The sequence below is a fragment of the Globicephala melas genome, chromosome 9, assembly GCF_963455315.2.
Source record: "Globicephala melas chromosome 9, mGloMel1.2, whole genome shotgun sequence".
In the NCBI taxonomy this organism is placed as follows: Eukaryota; Metazoa; Chordata; class Mammalia; order Artiodactyla; family Delphinidae; genus Globicephala; species Globicephala melas.
The window spans coordinates 90,485,044-90,500,131 of NC_083322.1; the positions used below are offsets into that span (position 1 = coordinate 90,485,044).

Here is a 15,088-nt window from a genome sequence, read left to right on the forward strand (position 1 = left end):
AGAAAAGATGGCTTATGAGGACAATACACTGTGAATTCAATGTATTTTTAATGTGAGACATGAAGAATTAAAGGTCATGCTAGATAAAACATATTTAAGTGTGTCCTCCATTATCTTATGAAAAGGAAATAAAACATGCACATATATATATTCAAACAGAAAAAAATATTTGAAGAAATAAATCAAAATAGTAAAAATAACCTTGGAATTGTGAGCTATGATTGTTTCATTTGGTTTGTTTTTCTTTATATTTTTCTTTTTTTTTTTTCCTCCCAAGTTTCACTTGTATAAGCCAGAAGGGAACTATTTTAAAATGCAGTATTTATAAATTAATTCAGGACAAATTTAAAAATAAGTATTATTGCTAGGTTGACTCTACATGCTTAACTCTCTACCAGGCTCTCGTAGACAAAAGAAATGTTAAGATATGGGTTCTTTTCTCACGAGCCTTCTTACCTTACTCCTTTCAGTACCAATTTCCCATTCTGGCTGCTTTCTCACAGTCCCCTAAACTGAGGTTTCCCAACAGCAACGCCACTGGCATTTTGGGCCAGGCAATCTTTTGTTGTAGGGACTGTCCTAGGCATTGGAGGATATTTAGCACAACTGTACTCTCCTCACTAAATGTAAGTAGCAATCCCCCAACTGTCACAACTAAAAATGTCTCCAGACAGACAAATATTCTCTAGAGGGCAAAATCACCTCCAGTGGAGAATCACTGATCTAACCCCACCTTCATCCTAACCAGCCTCTAGATTTTCCCAAATATCTTCACTCTAATTTCCTCCCCATATGACTAATAAAACCCCTATTCTATGAAATCAAGTATTACTTATTGATCACAGATCCCTTTTCACTATATAGCTCCCTCACTCTAAACAGACATTTGAATGTTCTTCCATGTTCTTATTTCAGATCTCTTCTCAACTGTTATTTATTCAAAAACTCATAGCCATGATCACTCTTCAGAGAGTAACAGCACTGTTACTCTCTATCCCTTTACTTTGCTTTACACTTCTTCATAGCACCGATTACTACTCAATAATACATTTTTGTTTTTCTAGCTGTTGTCCTTAAGGGAAGAGCACAGATGGCAGGGAACTGGAACACAAGCTAGAAATTTTAGGGGGAAAGGTTCATGAAATGAAGCCAAAGCATCTGACCAACAAATAAGGAACTAGACAAACTAAGACCAAATAGGAAGCATGGATGGATTGCGATTAGTAAGAAGGGAGCCTAATGGTGAAATTATCTCCTTCTGAGCTTGGCATCTGTGAGAAGATGTAGGGAGTCAGGAAGCTACTCCCATAGGCTCCTTTTCTAACACTCACTTTATTATTAGTTGACTGATACATGTGGGTAAGATAAATACAATAAAAGAAAACGAATATTGCAGAACTCTGCCAAGATTTTAAGAGAATCATGGTTGATAAACTGTCCTAAACTACCAAAAATGTCTGAAAAGACCAAACTAAAATATAAATACTAGGTCACATTAAAATCAGAGGAAGGGGATTTGCTCATGGCTCCTCATGGTTACAGATCCAGAAATGTAATTCTCTTCTGATCCAGAAGAAACCTATCTTAGCTGGAGAAATAACTGAGAGTCTGCTCGTTTTAGGACAACAGTATCCGTGTGACTGACAGGGTCTTGGTGCTCTGGCCGGGTATCAGGTCTGTGCCTCTGAGGTGGGAGAGCCGAGTTCAGGACATTGGTCTGCCGGAGACCTCATAGCTCCATGTAATATCAAACGGCAAAAGCTCTCCCAGAGAGCTCCATCTCAATGCTAAGACCCACCTCCATGTAACAACCAGCAAGCTACAGTGCTGGACACCCTATGCCAAACAACTACAAGACAGGAAAACAACACCACCCATTAGCAGAGAGGCTGCCTAAAATCATAAAAAGGTCACAGACACCCCAAAACACACCACTGGACGCAGTCCTGCCCAGGAGAAAGACAAGACCCAGACATATCCAGCAGAACACAGGCACCAGTCCCCTCCACCAGTAAGCCTACACAAGCCACTGAACCAACCTTAGACACCTGGGTGGGGGAAGACACCAAAAACAACGGGAACTACGAACCTGCAGCCTGCGAAAAGGGGACCACAAACGCAGAGAGTTAAGCAAAATGAAAAGACACAGAAACACACAGCAGATGAAGGAGCAAGATAAAAACCCACCAGACCTAGCAAATGAAGAGGAAATGAGCAGTCTACCTGAAAAAAAATTCAGAGTAATGATAGTAAAGATGATCCAAAATCTTGGAAATAGAATGGAGAAAATACAAGAAACGTTTAACAAGGACCTAGAAGAACTAAGGAGCAAACAAACAATGATGAACAACACAATAAATGAAACTAAAAATTCTCTAGAAGGGATCAATAGCAGAATAACTGAGGCAGAAGAACAGATAAGTGACTTGTGGAAATAACTACTACAGACCAGAATAAAGAAAAAAGAATGAAAAGAATAGAGGACAATCTCAGAGACCTCTGGGATAACATTAAATGCACCAACATTCAAATTACAAGGGTCCCAGAAGAAGAAGAGAAAAAGAAAGGGACTGAGAAAATATCTGAAGAGAGTTGAAAACTTCCCTAATATGGGAAAGGAAATAGTCAATCAAGTCCAGGAAGCACAGAGAGTCCCATACAGGATAAATCCAAGGAGAAACATGCCAAGACACATATTAATCAAACTAATAAAAATTAAATACAAAGAAAAAATATTAAAAGCAGCAAGCAAAAAACACCAAATAACATACAAAGGAATCCCGATAAGGTTAACAGCTGACTTTCAGCAGAAATTCTGCAAGCCAGAAGGGAGTGGCAGGACATATTTAAAGCGATTAAAGGGAAAAACCTACAACCAAGATTACTCTACCCAGCAAGGATCTCATTCAGATTTGATGGAGAAATTAAAACCTTTACAGACAAGCAAAAGCTAAGAGAATTCAGCACCACCAAACCAGCTTTACAACACACGCTAAAGAAACTTCTGTAGGCAGGAAACACAAGAGAAGGAAAAGACCTACAATAATAAACCCAAAACAATTAACAAAATGGTAACAGGAACATACATATCGATAATAACCTTAAAGGTAAATGGATTAAATGCTCCAACCAAAAGACACAGGCTAGCTGAATGGATACAAAAACAAGACCCATATATATGCTGTCTACAAGAGACCCACTTCAGACCTAGGGACAGATACACACTGAGAGTGAGGGATGGAAAAATATATTCCATGCAAATAGAAATCAAAAGAAAGCTGGAGCAGGAACTCTCCTATCAGACAAAATAGACTTTAAAATAAAGACTATAACAAGAGACAAAGAAGAACACTACATAATGATCAAGGGATCACACCAAGAAGAAGATATAACAATGGTAAGTATTTATGCACCAAACATAGGAGCACCTCAATACAGCCATAAAAGGGGAAATTGACAGTAACACAATCATGGTAGGGGACTTTAACAACCCACTTTCACCAATGGACAGATGGTCCAAAATGAAAATAAATAAGGAAACACAAGCTTTAAATGATACATTAAACAAGATGGACTTAATGGATACTTATAGGACATTCCATCCGAAACAACAGAATACACTTTCTTCTCAAGTGTTCACGGAACATTCTCCAGGAGAGATCATATCTTGGGTCACAAATCGAGCCGTGGTAAATTTAGGAAAACTGAAATCGTATCAAGTATCTTTTCCGACCACAACGCTATGAGACTAGATATCAACTACAGGAAAAAAATCGTAAAAAATACTAACACATGGAAGCTAAAAAATACACTACTAAATAACCAAGAGATCACTGAAGAAATCAAAGAGGAAATCAAAAATACCTAGAAACAAACGACAATGAAAACACGACGACCCAAAACCTATGGGATGCAGCAAGAGCAGCTCTAAGAGGGAAGTTTATAGCAATACAATCCCACCTCAGGAAACAAGAATCATCTCAAATAAACAACCTAATCTTACACCTTAAACAATTAGAGAAAGAAGAACAAAAAAACCCCAAAGTTAGCAGAAGGAAAGAAATTATAAAGATCAGATCAGAAATAAATGAAAATGAAGGAAACAATACCAAAGATCAATAAAACTAAAAGCTAGTTCTTTTAGAAGATGAACAAAATTGATAAACCATTAGCAAGAGTCATCAAGAAACAAAGGGAGGAGACTCAAATCAATAGAATTAGAAATGAAAGAGGAGAGTAACAATGGACACTACAGAAATACAAAGGATCCTGAGAGATTACTACAAGCAACTATATGCCAATACAACAGACAACCTGGAAGAAATGGACAAATTCTTAGAAAAGCATAACCTTCCAAGACTGAACCAGGAATAGTAAATATAAACAGGCCCTGAAATTGAGACTGTGATTAAAAATCTTCCAACAAACAAAAGACCAGGACCAGATGGCTTCACAGGCGAATTCTATCAAACATTTAGAGAAGAGCTAACACCTATCCTTCTCAAACTCTTCCAAAATATAGCAGAGGGAAGAACACTCCCAAACTCATTCAACGAGGCCACCATCACACTGATACCAAAAGCAGACAAAGATGTCAGAAAGAAAGAAAACTACAGGGCAATATCACTGATGAACATAGATGCAAAAATCCTCAACAAACAACTAGCAAACAGAATCCAGCAGCAAGCACATTAAAGGGATCATACACCATGATAAAGTGGGGTTTATCCCAGAAATGCAAGGATTCTTCAATATACACAAATCAATCAATGTGATAAACTATATTAACAAACTGAAGGAGAAAAAACATATGGTCATCTCAATAGATGCAGAAAAAGCTTTTGACAAAACTCAACATCCATTTATGATAAAAACCCTCCAGAAAGTAGGCATAGAGGGAACTTACCTCAACATAATAAAGACCATATATGACAAACCCACAGCCAACACTGTTCTCAATGGTGAAAAACTGAAACCATTTCCTCTAAGATCAGAAACAAGACAAGGTTGTCCACTCTCACCACTATTATTCAACATAGTTTTGGAAGTTTTAGACACAGCAATCAGGGAAGAAAAAGAAATAAAAGGAATACAAATTGGAAAAGAAGAAGTAAAGCTGTCACTGTTTGCAGATGACATGATACTATACATAGAGAATCCTAAAGATGCTACCAGAAAACTACTAGAGCTATTCAACAAATTGGGTAAAGTAGCAGGATACAAAATTAATGCACAGAAATCTCTTGCATTCCTACACACTAATGACGAAAAATCTGACAGAAATTAAGGAAACACTCCCATTTACCACTGCAACAAAAAGAATAAAATACCTAGGAATAAACCTACCTAAAGAGACAAAAGACCTGTACGCAGAAAACTATAAGACACTGATGAAAAAGTTAAAGATAATACCAACAGATGGAGAGATATACCATGTCCTTGGATTGGAAGAATCAACATTGTGAAAATGACTCTACTACCCAAAGCAATGTACAGATTCAATGCAATCCCTATCAAACTACCACTGGCATTTTCCACAGAACTAGAACAAAAAATTTCACAGTTTGTATGGAAACAAAAAAGACCCCAAAGAGCCAAAGCAATATTGAGAAAGAAAAACGGAGCTGGAGGAATCAGGCTCCTGGACTTCAGACTATACTACAAAGCTACAGTAATCAGGACAGTATGGTACTCGCACAAAAACAGAAATATAGATCAATGGAACAGGATAGAAAGCCCAGAGATAAACCCACCATAAAAATATGGTCACTTTACTTTTGATAAAGGAGACAAGAATACATAATGGAGAAAAGACAGCCTCTTCAATAAGTGGTGCTGGGAAAACTGGACAGCTACACGTAAAAGAATGAAATTAGAACACTCCCTAACACCATACACAAAAATAAACTCAAAATGGATTAACGACCTAAATGTAAGGCCAGACACTATCAAACTCTTAGAGGAAAACATAGGCAGAACACTCTATGACATAAATCACAGCAAGATCCTTTTTGACCCACCTCCTAGAGAAATGGAAATAAAAACAAAAATAAACAAATGGGACCTAATGAAACTTAAAAGCTTTTGCACAGAAAAGGAAACCATAAATGAGGAAAAGACAACCCTCAGTATGGGAGAAAATATTTGCAAATGAAGCAACTGACAAAGGATTAATCTCCAAAATGTACAAGCAGCTCATGCAGCTCAATATCAAATAAACAAACAACCCAATCCAAAAATGGGCAGAAGACCTAAATTGACATTTCTCCAAAGAAGATATACAGATTGCCAACAAACACATGAAAGGGTGCTCAACATCACTAATCATTAGAGAACTGCAAATCCAACCTATAATGAGGTATCACCGCACACCAGTCAGAATGGCCATCATCAAAAACTCTACAAACAATAAATGCTGGAGAGGTCGTGGAGGAAAGGGAACCCTCTGGCACTGTTGGTGGGAATGTAAGTAGATACAGCCACTATGGAGAACAGTACTGAGGTTCCTTGACAAACTATAAATAGAACTACCATATGACCCAGCAATCCCACTACTGGGCATATACCCTGAGAAAACCATAATTCAAAGAGTCATATACCACAATGTTCATTACAGCACTATTTACAATAGCCAGGACATGGAAGCAACCTAAGGGCCCATCAACAGATGAATGGATAAAGAAGATATGGCACATATGTATAATGGAATATTACTCAGCCATAAAAAGAAACGAAATTGAGTTATTTGTAGTGAGGTCGATGGACCTAGAGTCTGTCATACAGAATGAAATAAGTCAGAAAGAGAAAAACAAATACCATATACTAACACATATATATGGAATCTACAAAAAGAGAAAAAGGTTCTGAAGAACCTAGGGGCAGGATGGGAATAAAAACGCAGCCGTAAATAATGGACTTGAGGACACAGGGAGGGGGAAGTGTAAGCTGGGATGAAGTGAGAGAGTGGCATGGACATATATACACTACCACATGTAAAACAGACAGCTAGTGGGAAGCAGCCGCATAGCACAGGGAGATCAGCTTGGTGCTTTGTGACCACCTAGACGGGTGGGATAGGGAGGGTGGCCGGGAGACACAAGAGGGTGGAGATATGGGGATGTATGTATATTTTTAGCTGATTCACTGTTATACAGCAGAAGCTAACACACCATTGTAAAGCAATTATACTCCAATAAAGGTGTTAAGAAAAAAAAAAATCAAAGGAAATTCAGGTATATGTTCAAAATAAGTTCTTAGATTTATAAATTAGTAAATTAAGAAAAATGATTTCATGTTTTATTTCAAAAATTTGACTTTATAATGATATAAATACACTGAATCAGCTTAAAAAATTCCTACAACTGAACTAGATGTATATATTTTTTTGAAGTGTAATTGCCTATGACATTGTGTTAATTTCATGTGTACAACATACGGATTCAACATTTGTATGCATTGCAAAATGATCAGTCCAATAAGCCTATTAACCATCTATCACTATAAGTCATAAAATTTTTTTCCTGTCATGACAACATTCAAGATTTACTTTCTTAAGCAACTTTCAAATTTGCAATACAATATTACTGACTATAGTCCCTATGCTGTACATTACATCTGCATAACTTATTTTATAACTGGAAACTTGTACCTTTTGACCCCCTTCCCCATTCTGCCCACCCTCCAATCCCCCTTCCAACTGAAAACCACCAATCTGCTCTCTGTATCTTTGAGTTTTGTCTTGTTTTGTTTGCTTTGTTTCTTAGGTTCCACATATGAGTGAAATCATATGGTATTTGTCTTTCCCTGTCTGACTTACTTCACTTGGCACAGTAACCTCAAGTTCCACGCATGCTGTTGCAAATGGCAAGATTTCATTCTTTTTTACAGCTGAGTATTATTCCTGTGTGTGTAGTACCTATATGTGTGTGTGTATACTTAGCCCTCACATATTCTTTATCCATCACATATTTATCCATGCATCCATCAGTGGACACACATTGTTTCTATATCTCGGTTATTGTAAATAATGCTGCAATACACTAGAGGTACATATATCTTTTCAAATAGTGTTTTGTTTTCTCTGGATAAATACCCAGAAGTGAAATGGTTGGATAATATGGTAGTTCTATTTTTAATATTTAGAATCTATAGTTTTAAAAAATCATTTTTTCTAACAGACTCACAAACATACAGAACAGTCTTGCAGTTGCCAAGGGGGAGGGGGCTGGGGGAGGATGGAGTGGGAGGTTGGGGTTGGCAGATGTAAGCTATTATATATAAAATGGATAAACAAAAAGGTCCTACTGTATAGCACAGAGAACTATATTCAATATCTTTGATAAACCATAATGGAAAAGAATATATAAAAAAAGAATATGTGTATAACTGAATCACTTTGCTCTTCAACAGAAATTAACGCAACATTGCAAATCAAGTATACTTCGATAAAAAAAAATTTTTTTAAATCATTTTTCTAGCCTTACCTTGTTCCTCCACCATCAATTGTGAGAATCCGGATTCCTCTTCCTTTCACTGGATCCACGTAGCCAATTAAGGCCAAAATTTCTCTAACTGCAGCCTGAAGAGTTTCATCCTTAACTTGTCTCAATCGTAGTAAATATGGAATAATTTTTTCCTATATTGAGAGAAAAAATATTTTGTTGCTTTTGTCAAATCAAGAGTGAAGATGTAAGATTATTTTTAAGCAACACATACAGATCATCACAGGATAATATCTTTATGATCTCAGAACAGGCAAAGATTTCTTAAATAGGACACGAAGTGCTAACCATAAAGGAAAATATTTATAAACTGGACTATATTAAAATTAAGAATATCTACTCATCGGGACTTCCCTGGCAATCCAGTGGTTAAGACTCCGCGCTTCCACTGCAGGGGGCATGGGTTCCATCACTAGTCAGGGAACCAAGATACCACATGCTGTGCAATGCGGCCAGGAAGAAAAAAAAAAGGATATCTACTTGTCAAAAATGATTAGAAAGAGTGAAAAGGTAACCTACAGCCTGGGAGAATATATTTATCAGACATGTATATGTGTATATATATATATGTGTGTGTGTGTAATATATACATGTTACAATACATATAAAAAGACTTACATCCATAATACATAAAGAAATTCAACAAATCAGTAAGAAAAAGCTGGTCAACCCAATAGAAAAACGAGCAAGACCTGGAATAGGCACTTCATGAGGGCAGTATACAAAAGGCCAGTAAACACTGGAAAGTTGCTGAACTGCATAGTTACCAGAGAAATACAAATGAAAGCCACAATTTAACATCACTAAACATCTAACAAAATGGCTAAAATAAAAAAATAATGATATAAAACATTGGAGAGGAAATAACACAACCAAGAGGCTCATACAGTTCTGGTGAAAGTATCAACTGGTATAAGCACTTTGTAAAAACATTTGGCAGTATGCACTAAAGGTGAGAATAGGCATACTCTATAACCAGGACTACTATTCCTTGGTATATATTCCAAAGAAATGAAGACTTAGGTTTTCCAAAAGATACATTTGAGAAGCACTATTCCTAAATATTCCCAAACTGGAAACTATCCAAATGCCCATCAGTAGTAAAATGGATAAATACATTGCACTATATTCATACAATAGAACACATAACAATGAGAATGAATGTTCCTTAACTACACCCATCAATATAGAAGGTTCTCACAAACATCATGTTGAGTGGGGGGAAAAAATAAGACATAAAAGAGCACATGTTGTATCGTTCCATTTATATAACACACAGGAAGAGGTACAACTAACGTACACTGCCAGAAAATTGGTCAATCTTTTTAAAGTTAATGACTGGAAGGGGGCATAAAGGGGTTTTTGGAGTGCTTTGGGTAACATTCTGTTTCCCAGTTGGGTGGTTGTTATACAGATGTGTTCAATTTTTGAAAATTCATGGAGCTGTATACTTATAGTATGTATATTTTCTTTTCTTTCAAATTTTTATTTATTTTATTTTGGCTGTGTTGGGTCTTCATTGCTGCACAAGGGTTTTTCTCTGGTTGCAGCGAGCAGGGGCTACTTTTCATTGCGGTGCGTGGGCTTCTCATTGCTATGGCTTCTCTTGTTGTGGAGCGCGGACTTTAGGCGTGCGGGCTTCAGTAGTTGTGGCACGTGGGGTCAGTAGTCGTGGCTCGCGGGCTCTAGAGCGCAGGCTCAGTAGTTGTGGCACACGGGCTTAGTTGCTCTGCAGCATGTGGGATCTACCTGGACCAGGGCTCGAAACCATGTCCCCTGCATTGGCAGGCGATTCTTAACCACTGCGCCACCAGGGAAGCCCTATATTTTCTACATATAATGTTTTTTAAAAAATTTTAAAAGAAACATGAATCAGCTTGAAGGGACTCCTACTAGTCAAAGTTAAGACAAATTCAGCATTTAGAAAAAAGGGAGGTGGGGAAAGATTACAGAAACACAATTTATGAAAAACTATGAGGGCATAATGATAATAAAAAGAAAAAAAGAAAAAAAATGCCAAAAATTCATCTCACCGTTGAGGCGGGTTTTAAAGCAACTCTTGAAGTTGGAGGCGTGGGAAGATGCAGAGTTTGCATCTCCCCACAACTAGAGCACCTGCCGGACACTGGTGGGGGAATCCAACACCCAGGGAGATGGGAAGAACCCCCAAGCAAACAAGGAGGATGTGGAGGGACTGAGGCGGGAAGAGAAGTGGAGGCCAGGCCAGGCACCCTCAGGGGTGCCTGAGAGGGGGGAGGGGTTCCCACGCCTGGAGGGACCCTCGGGGCCTTGGATCAGGGTGGAGCAAGCCCAGCGTTTCTCCTGCCCAAATGGCTGGGGAAGTCTGCCCTCAGAGGTCCTACGCCCTCAGTGGTCCCCTCCGGGCCGGGTTGATCCTGGGGGCACAGGAGGGAGGCCGGCAAAGAACCGGAGAGGCAGGCAGGACGGGCCCTCCAGGACCAGAGGAGAGGGAAAGGAGCAGAGGGTGTTTGCCCCATCCACTCAAGCTCAGGAAGCCTGCTGGGCTCCCAGGTGGGTCCTTCGCCCTCTGAGACCACAGGCGGGAGGCACACCTAAGCCCCTTCTGTTCTGTTGAGCTTAAGCTCCCCCTATGTCCCCCCACCCCGGGCCTTTTCCAGCCCTGTGGGTCTTAAACATAGGTCTCACACACCACCCAAACCTCGCCCTTGCTTAGGCCCCGCCCTCCACAGCCAAGGCCTTTTCCACCTTTTTACCTCCTCTTTTCTTTCATCTATAGTTTTATTTTTATATTTTTTCTAACATAGCTGTTAGTTTCCTAGTCTAATATTATTGTTTACTTTGTTACTGTTCACCCCTTTTTTTTTTGCCACCCCGCGCGGCTTGCGGGATCTTGGCTTACGAGCCGGGGGTCAGGGCGAAGCTCTTGTGGTGGGAGCTCTGAGTCCGAACCACTGCACTAAGAACCTCAGACCCCAGGGAATATTCATCGGCGTGAAGTCTCCAAGATGTCCTCATCTCAGCACCAAGACACAGCTCTACCTTACAGCCTATAAACTCCAGTGCTGCAAGTCTCAGGCCAAACAACCAGTAAGACAGGAACACAATCCCACTTGTACAAAAAATGAAAAGAAAAAAAATGAGACGGCAAAAAACTATGTTACAGATGAAGAAGGTAAAAACCTACAAGACCAAATAAATGAAGAGGAAATAGGCAATCTACCTGAAAAAGAATTCAGATAATGATAGTAAAGATGATCCAGAATCTCAGAAATAGAATGGAGGCACAGACTGAGAAAATAAAAGAAATGTTTAAGAAAGATCTAGCAGAACTAAAGAACAAACAAACAGAGATGAACAACACAATAATTGAAATGAAAAATACACTAGAGGAAATCAATAATGGAGGCAGAAAAACGAATAAGTGAGCTGGAAGACAAAATGGTGGAAATAACTGTCAAGGAGCAGAATAAAGAAAAAAGAATGAAAAGAACTGAAGACAATCTCAGAGACCTCTGGGACAACACTAAATGCACCAACATTCGAATTATAGGGGTCCCAGAAGAACAACAGAAAAAGAAAGGGTCTGACACAATATTTGAAGAGATTATACTGGAAAACTTCCCTAACATGGGAAAGGAAATAGTCCAGGAAGCACAGAGGGTCCCATACAGGATAAACCCTAGGAGAAACACACCAAGACACATACTAATCAAACTAACAAAAATCAAATTCAAAGGAAAAATATTAAAAGCATCAAAGGAAAAACAAAAAACAACATACAAAGGAATCCCCATAAGGTTATCAGCTGATTTTTCACCAGAAACTCTGCAGGCCAGAAGAGTGTCAGGATATATTTAAAGTGATGAAGAAGAAAAACCTATAACCAAGATTATTCTACCCAGCAAGGATCTCATTCAGATTCGACGGGGAAATCAAAAGCTTTTCAGACAAGCAAAAGCTAAGAGAATTCAGAATTCCACCAAACCAGCTTTACGACAAATGCTAAAGAAACTTACCTAGTCAGGATACACAAGAGAAGAAAAAGACCCACAAAAACAAACCCAAAACAATTAAGAAAATGGTAATAGGAACATATATATCAATAATAACTTTGAGTGTACACAGATTAAATTCCCCAACCAAAAGACACAGAGTGGCTAAATGGATAAAAAAACAAGACCCATATATATACTGTCTACAAGAGACCCACTTCAGACCTAGGGACACACACAGACTGAAAGTGAAGGGATGGAAAAAGACATTCCACATAAATGTAAATCAAAAGAAAGCTGGAGTAGCGATACTTGTACCAGGTAAAACAGACTTTAAAATAAAGACTGTTACAAGAAATAAGGAAGGACACTACATAATGATCAAGAGATGAAACCAAGAAGATATAACAATTATAAATGTTCATTCACCCAACAGGGGAGCACCTCAATACATAAGGCAAATGATAACAACCATGAAAGGGAAAACTGATAGCAACACAATAATAGTAGGGGACTTTAACATCCCACTAACACCAATGGACAGATCATCCAAACAGAAAATAAGGAAACAGAGCTTTAAATGACACAATAGACCAGACAGATTTAATTGATATTTATAGAACATTCCACCCAGAAGTGGCAGAATACACTTTTTTCTCAAGTGCACACAGAACATTCTCCAGGATAGATTACATCTTAGGTCACAAATCAAGCCTTGGAAAATTTAAGAAAACTGAAATCATATCAAGCATCTTTTCTGACCACAATGCTATGAGACTGGAAATCAATTACAGGAAAAAAAACTATAAAAAACACAAATACATGGAGGCTAAACACTGCGATACTAAATAACTAAGAGATCACTGAAGAAATCAAAGAAGACATAAAAAAATACATAGAAACAAATGATAATGAAAACACAACAACCCAAAACCTATGGGACGCAGCAAAACAGTTCTAAGAGGGAAGGTTATAGCAATGCAATCTCACCTTAAGAAACAAGAAAAATCTCAAATAAACAATCTAACCCTACACCTAAAGCAAGTAGAGAAAGAAGAACAAAGAAAACCCAGTCAGTAGAACGAAAGAAATCATAAAGATCAGAGCAGAAATAAATGAAATAGAAATGAAGAAAACAATAGCAAAGATCAATAAAACGAAGAGCTGGTTCTTTGAGAAGATAAACAAAATTGATAACCCCTTAGCCAGACTCATCAAGAAAAAGGGAGAGGATGCAAATGAATAGAATTAGACATGAAAAAGGAGAAATCACAACTGACACCACAGAAATACAAAGGATTATAAGAGACTACTACAAACAACTATATGCCAATAAAATGGACAACCACAAAGAAATGGATAAATTCTTGGAAAGGTACAATTTTCCAAGACTGAATCAGGAAGAATTAGAAAATATTAACAGACCTGTCACAAGTAATGAAACTGAAACTGTAATTAAAAATTTTCCAACAGGGACTTCCCTGGTAGCACAGTGGTTAAGAATCCGCCTGCCAATGCAGGGGACACAGGCCTGGCCCAGGAAGATCCCGCATGTTGCGGAGCAACTAAGCCCGTGCGCCACAAATACTGAAGCCTGCTCGCCTAGAGCCCATGAGCCACAACTACTAAAGCCCGTGCCTAGAGCCTGTGCTCCACAACAAGAGAAGCCACTGCAACGAGGAGCCTGCACATTGCAAGAAAGAGTAGCCCCCGCTCACTGCAACCAGAGAAAGCCCAAGCACAGCAACGAAGACCCAACACAGCCAAAAATAAATAAATAAATAGATTAATTAATTAAAAAAGAAATCTTCCAACAAACAAAAGTCCGGGACTAGATGGCTTCACAGGTGAATTCTATAAAACATTTAGAGAAGAGCTAACACCCATACTTCTCAAACTCTTCCAAAACATTGCACAGGGAGGAATACTCCCAAATTCATTCTACAAAGCCACCAACACCCTGATACCAAAACCAGACAAAGATACTACAAAAAAAAGAAAATTATAGCCCAATATCACTTATGAACACAGATGCAAAAATCCTCAACAAAATACTAGCAAACAGAATCCAACAACATATTAAAAGGATAACACCTCATGATCAAGTGGATTTATCCCAGGGATACAAGGGTTCTTCAATATACACAAATCAATCAACGTGATACACCATATTAACAAATTAAGGAATAAAAACCATATGATCATCTCAATAGATGCAGAAAAAGCTTTTGACAAAATTCAACATCCATTTATGATAAAAACTCCCCAGAAAATGGGCACAGAGGGAACCTACCTGAACATAATAAAGGCCATATATAGCAAACCCACAGCAAAATCACACTCAATGGTGAAAAACTGAAACCATTTCCACTAAGATCAGGAATGAGACAAGAGTGTCCTCTCTCACCACTCTTATTCAACATAGTTTTGGAAGCCCTAGCCATGGAAATCAGAGAAGACAAAGAAATAAAAGGAATACAAACTGGAAAAGAAGTAAAACTGTCACTGTTTGCAGATGACATGATACTATACCATAGAAAATCCTAAAGATGCCGTCAGAAAACTACTAGAACTAAGCAATGAATTTGGTAAGGTTGCAGGATAATGCACAGA

At 38.2% G+C, this 15,088-nt stretch overlaps 1 protein-coding gene across 5 annotated transcripts in view; it reads right to left on the minus strand.

Annotated features, from left to right (window-relative positions):
- Nucleotides 1-15,088, minus strand: part of PNPLA8 (patatin like phospholipase domain containing 8) — a 134,597-nt gene that overhangs the window by 33,574 nt on the left and 85,935 nt on the right. For all 5 annotated transcript variants that reach the window (XM_030871147.3, XM_030871146.2, XM_030871148.2 and 2 more), the window contains one exon: nucleotides 8,484-8,635. In XM_030871147.3, the coding sequence (XP_030727007.1) occupies nucleotides 8,484-8,635 (152 nt within the window). The remainder of the gene's footprint in view (nucleotides 1-8,483; nucleotides 8,636-15,088) is intronic.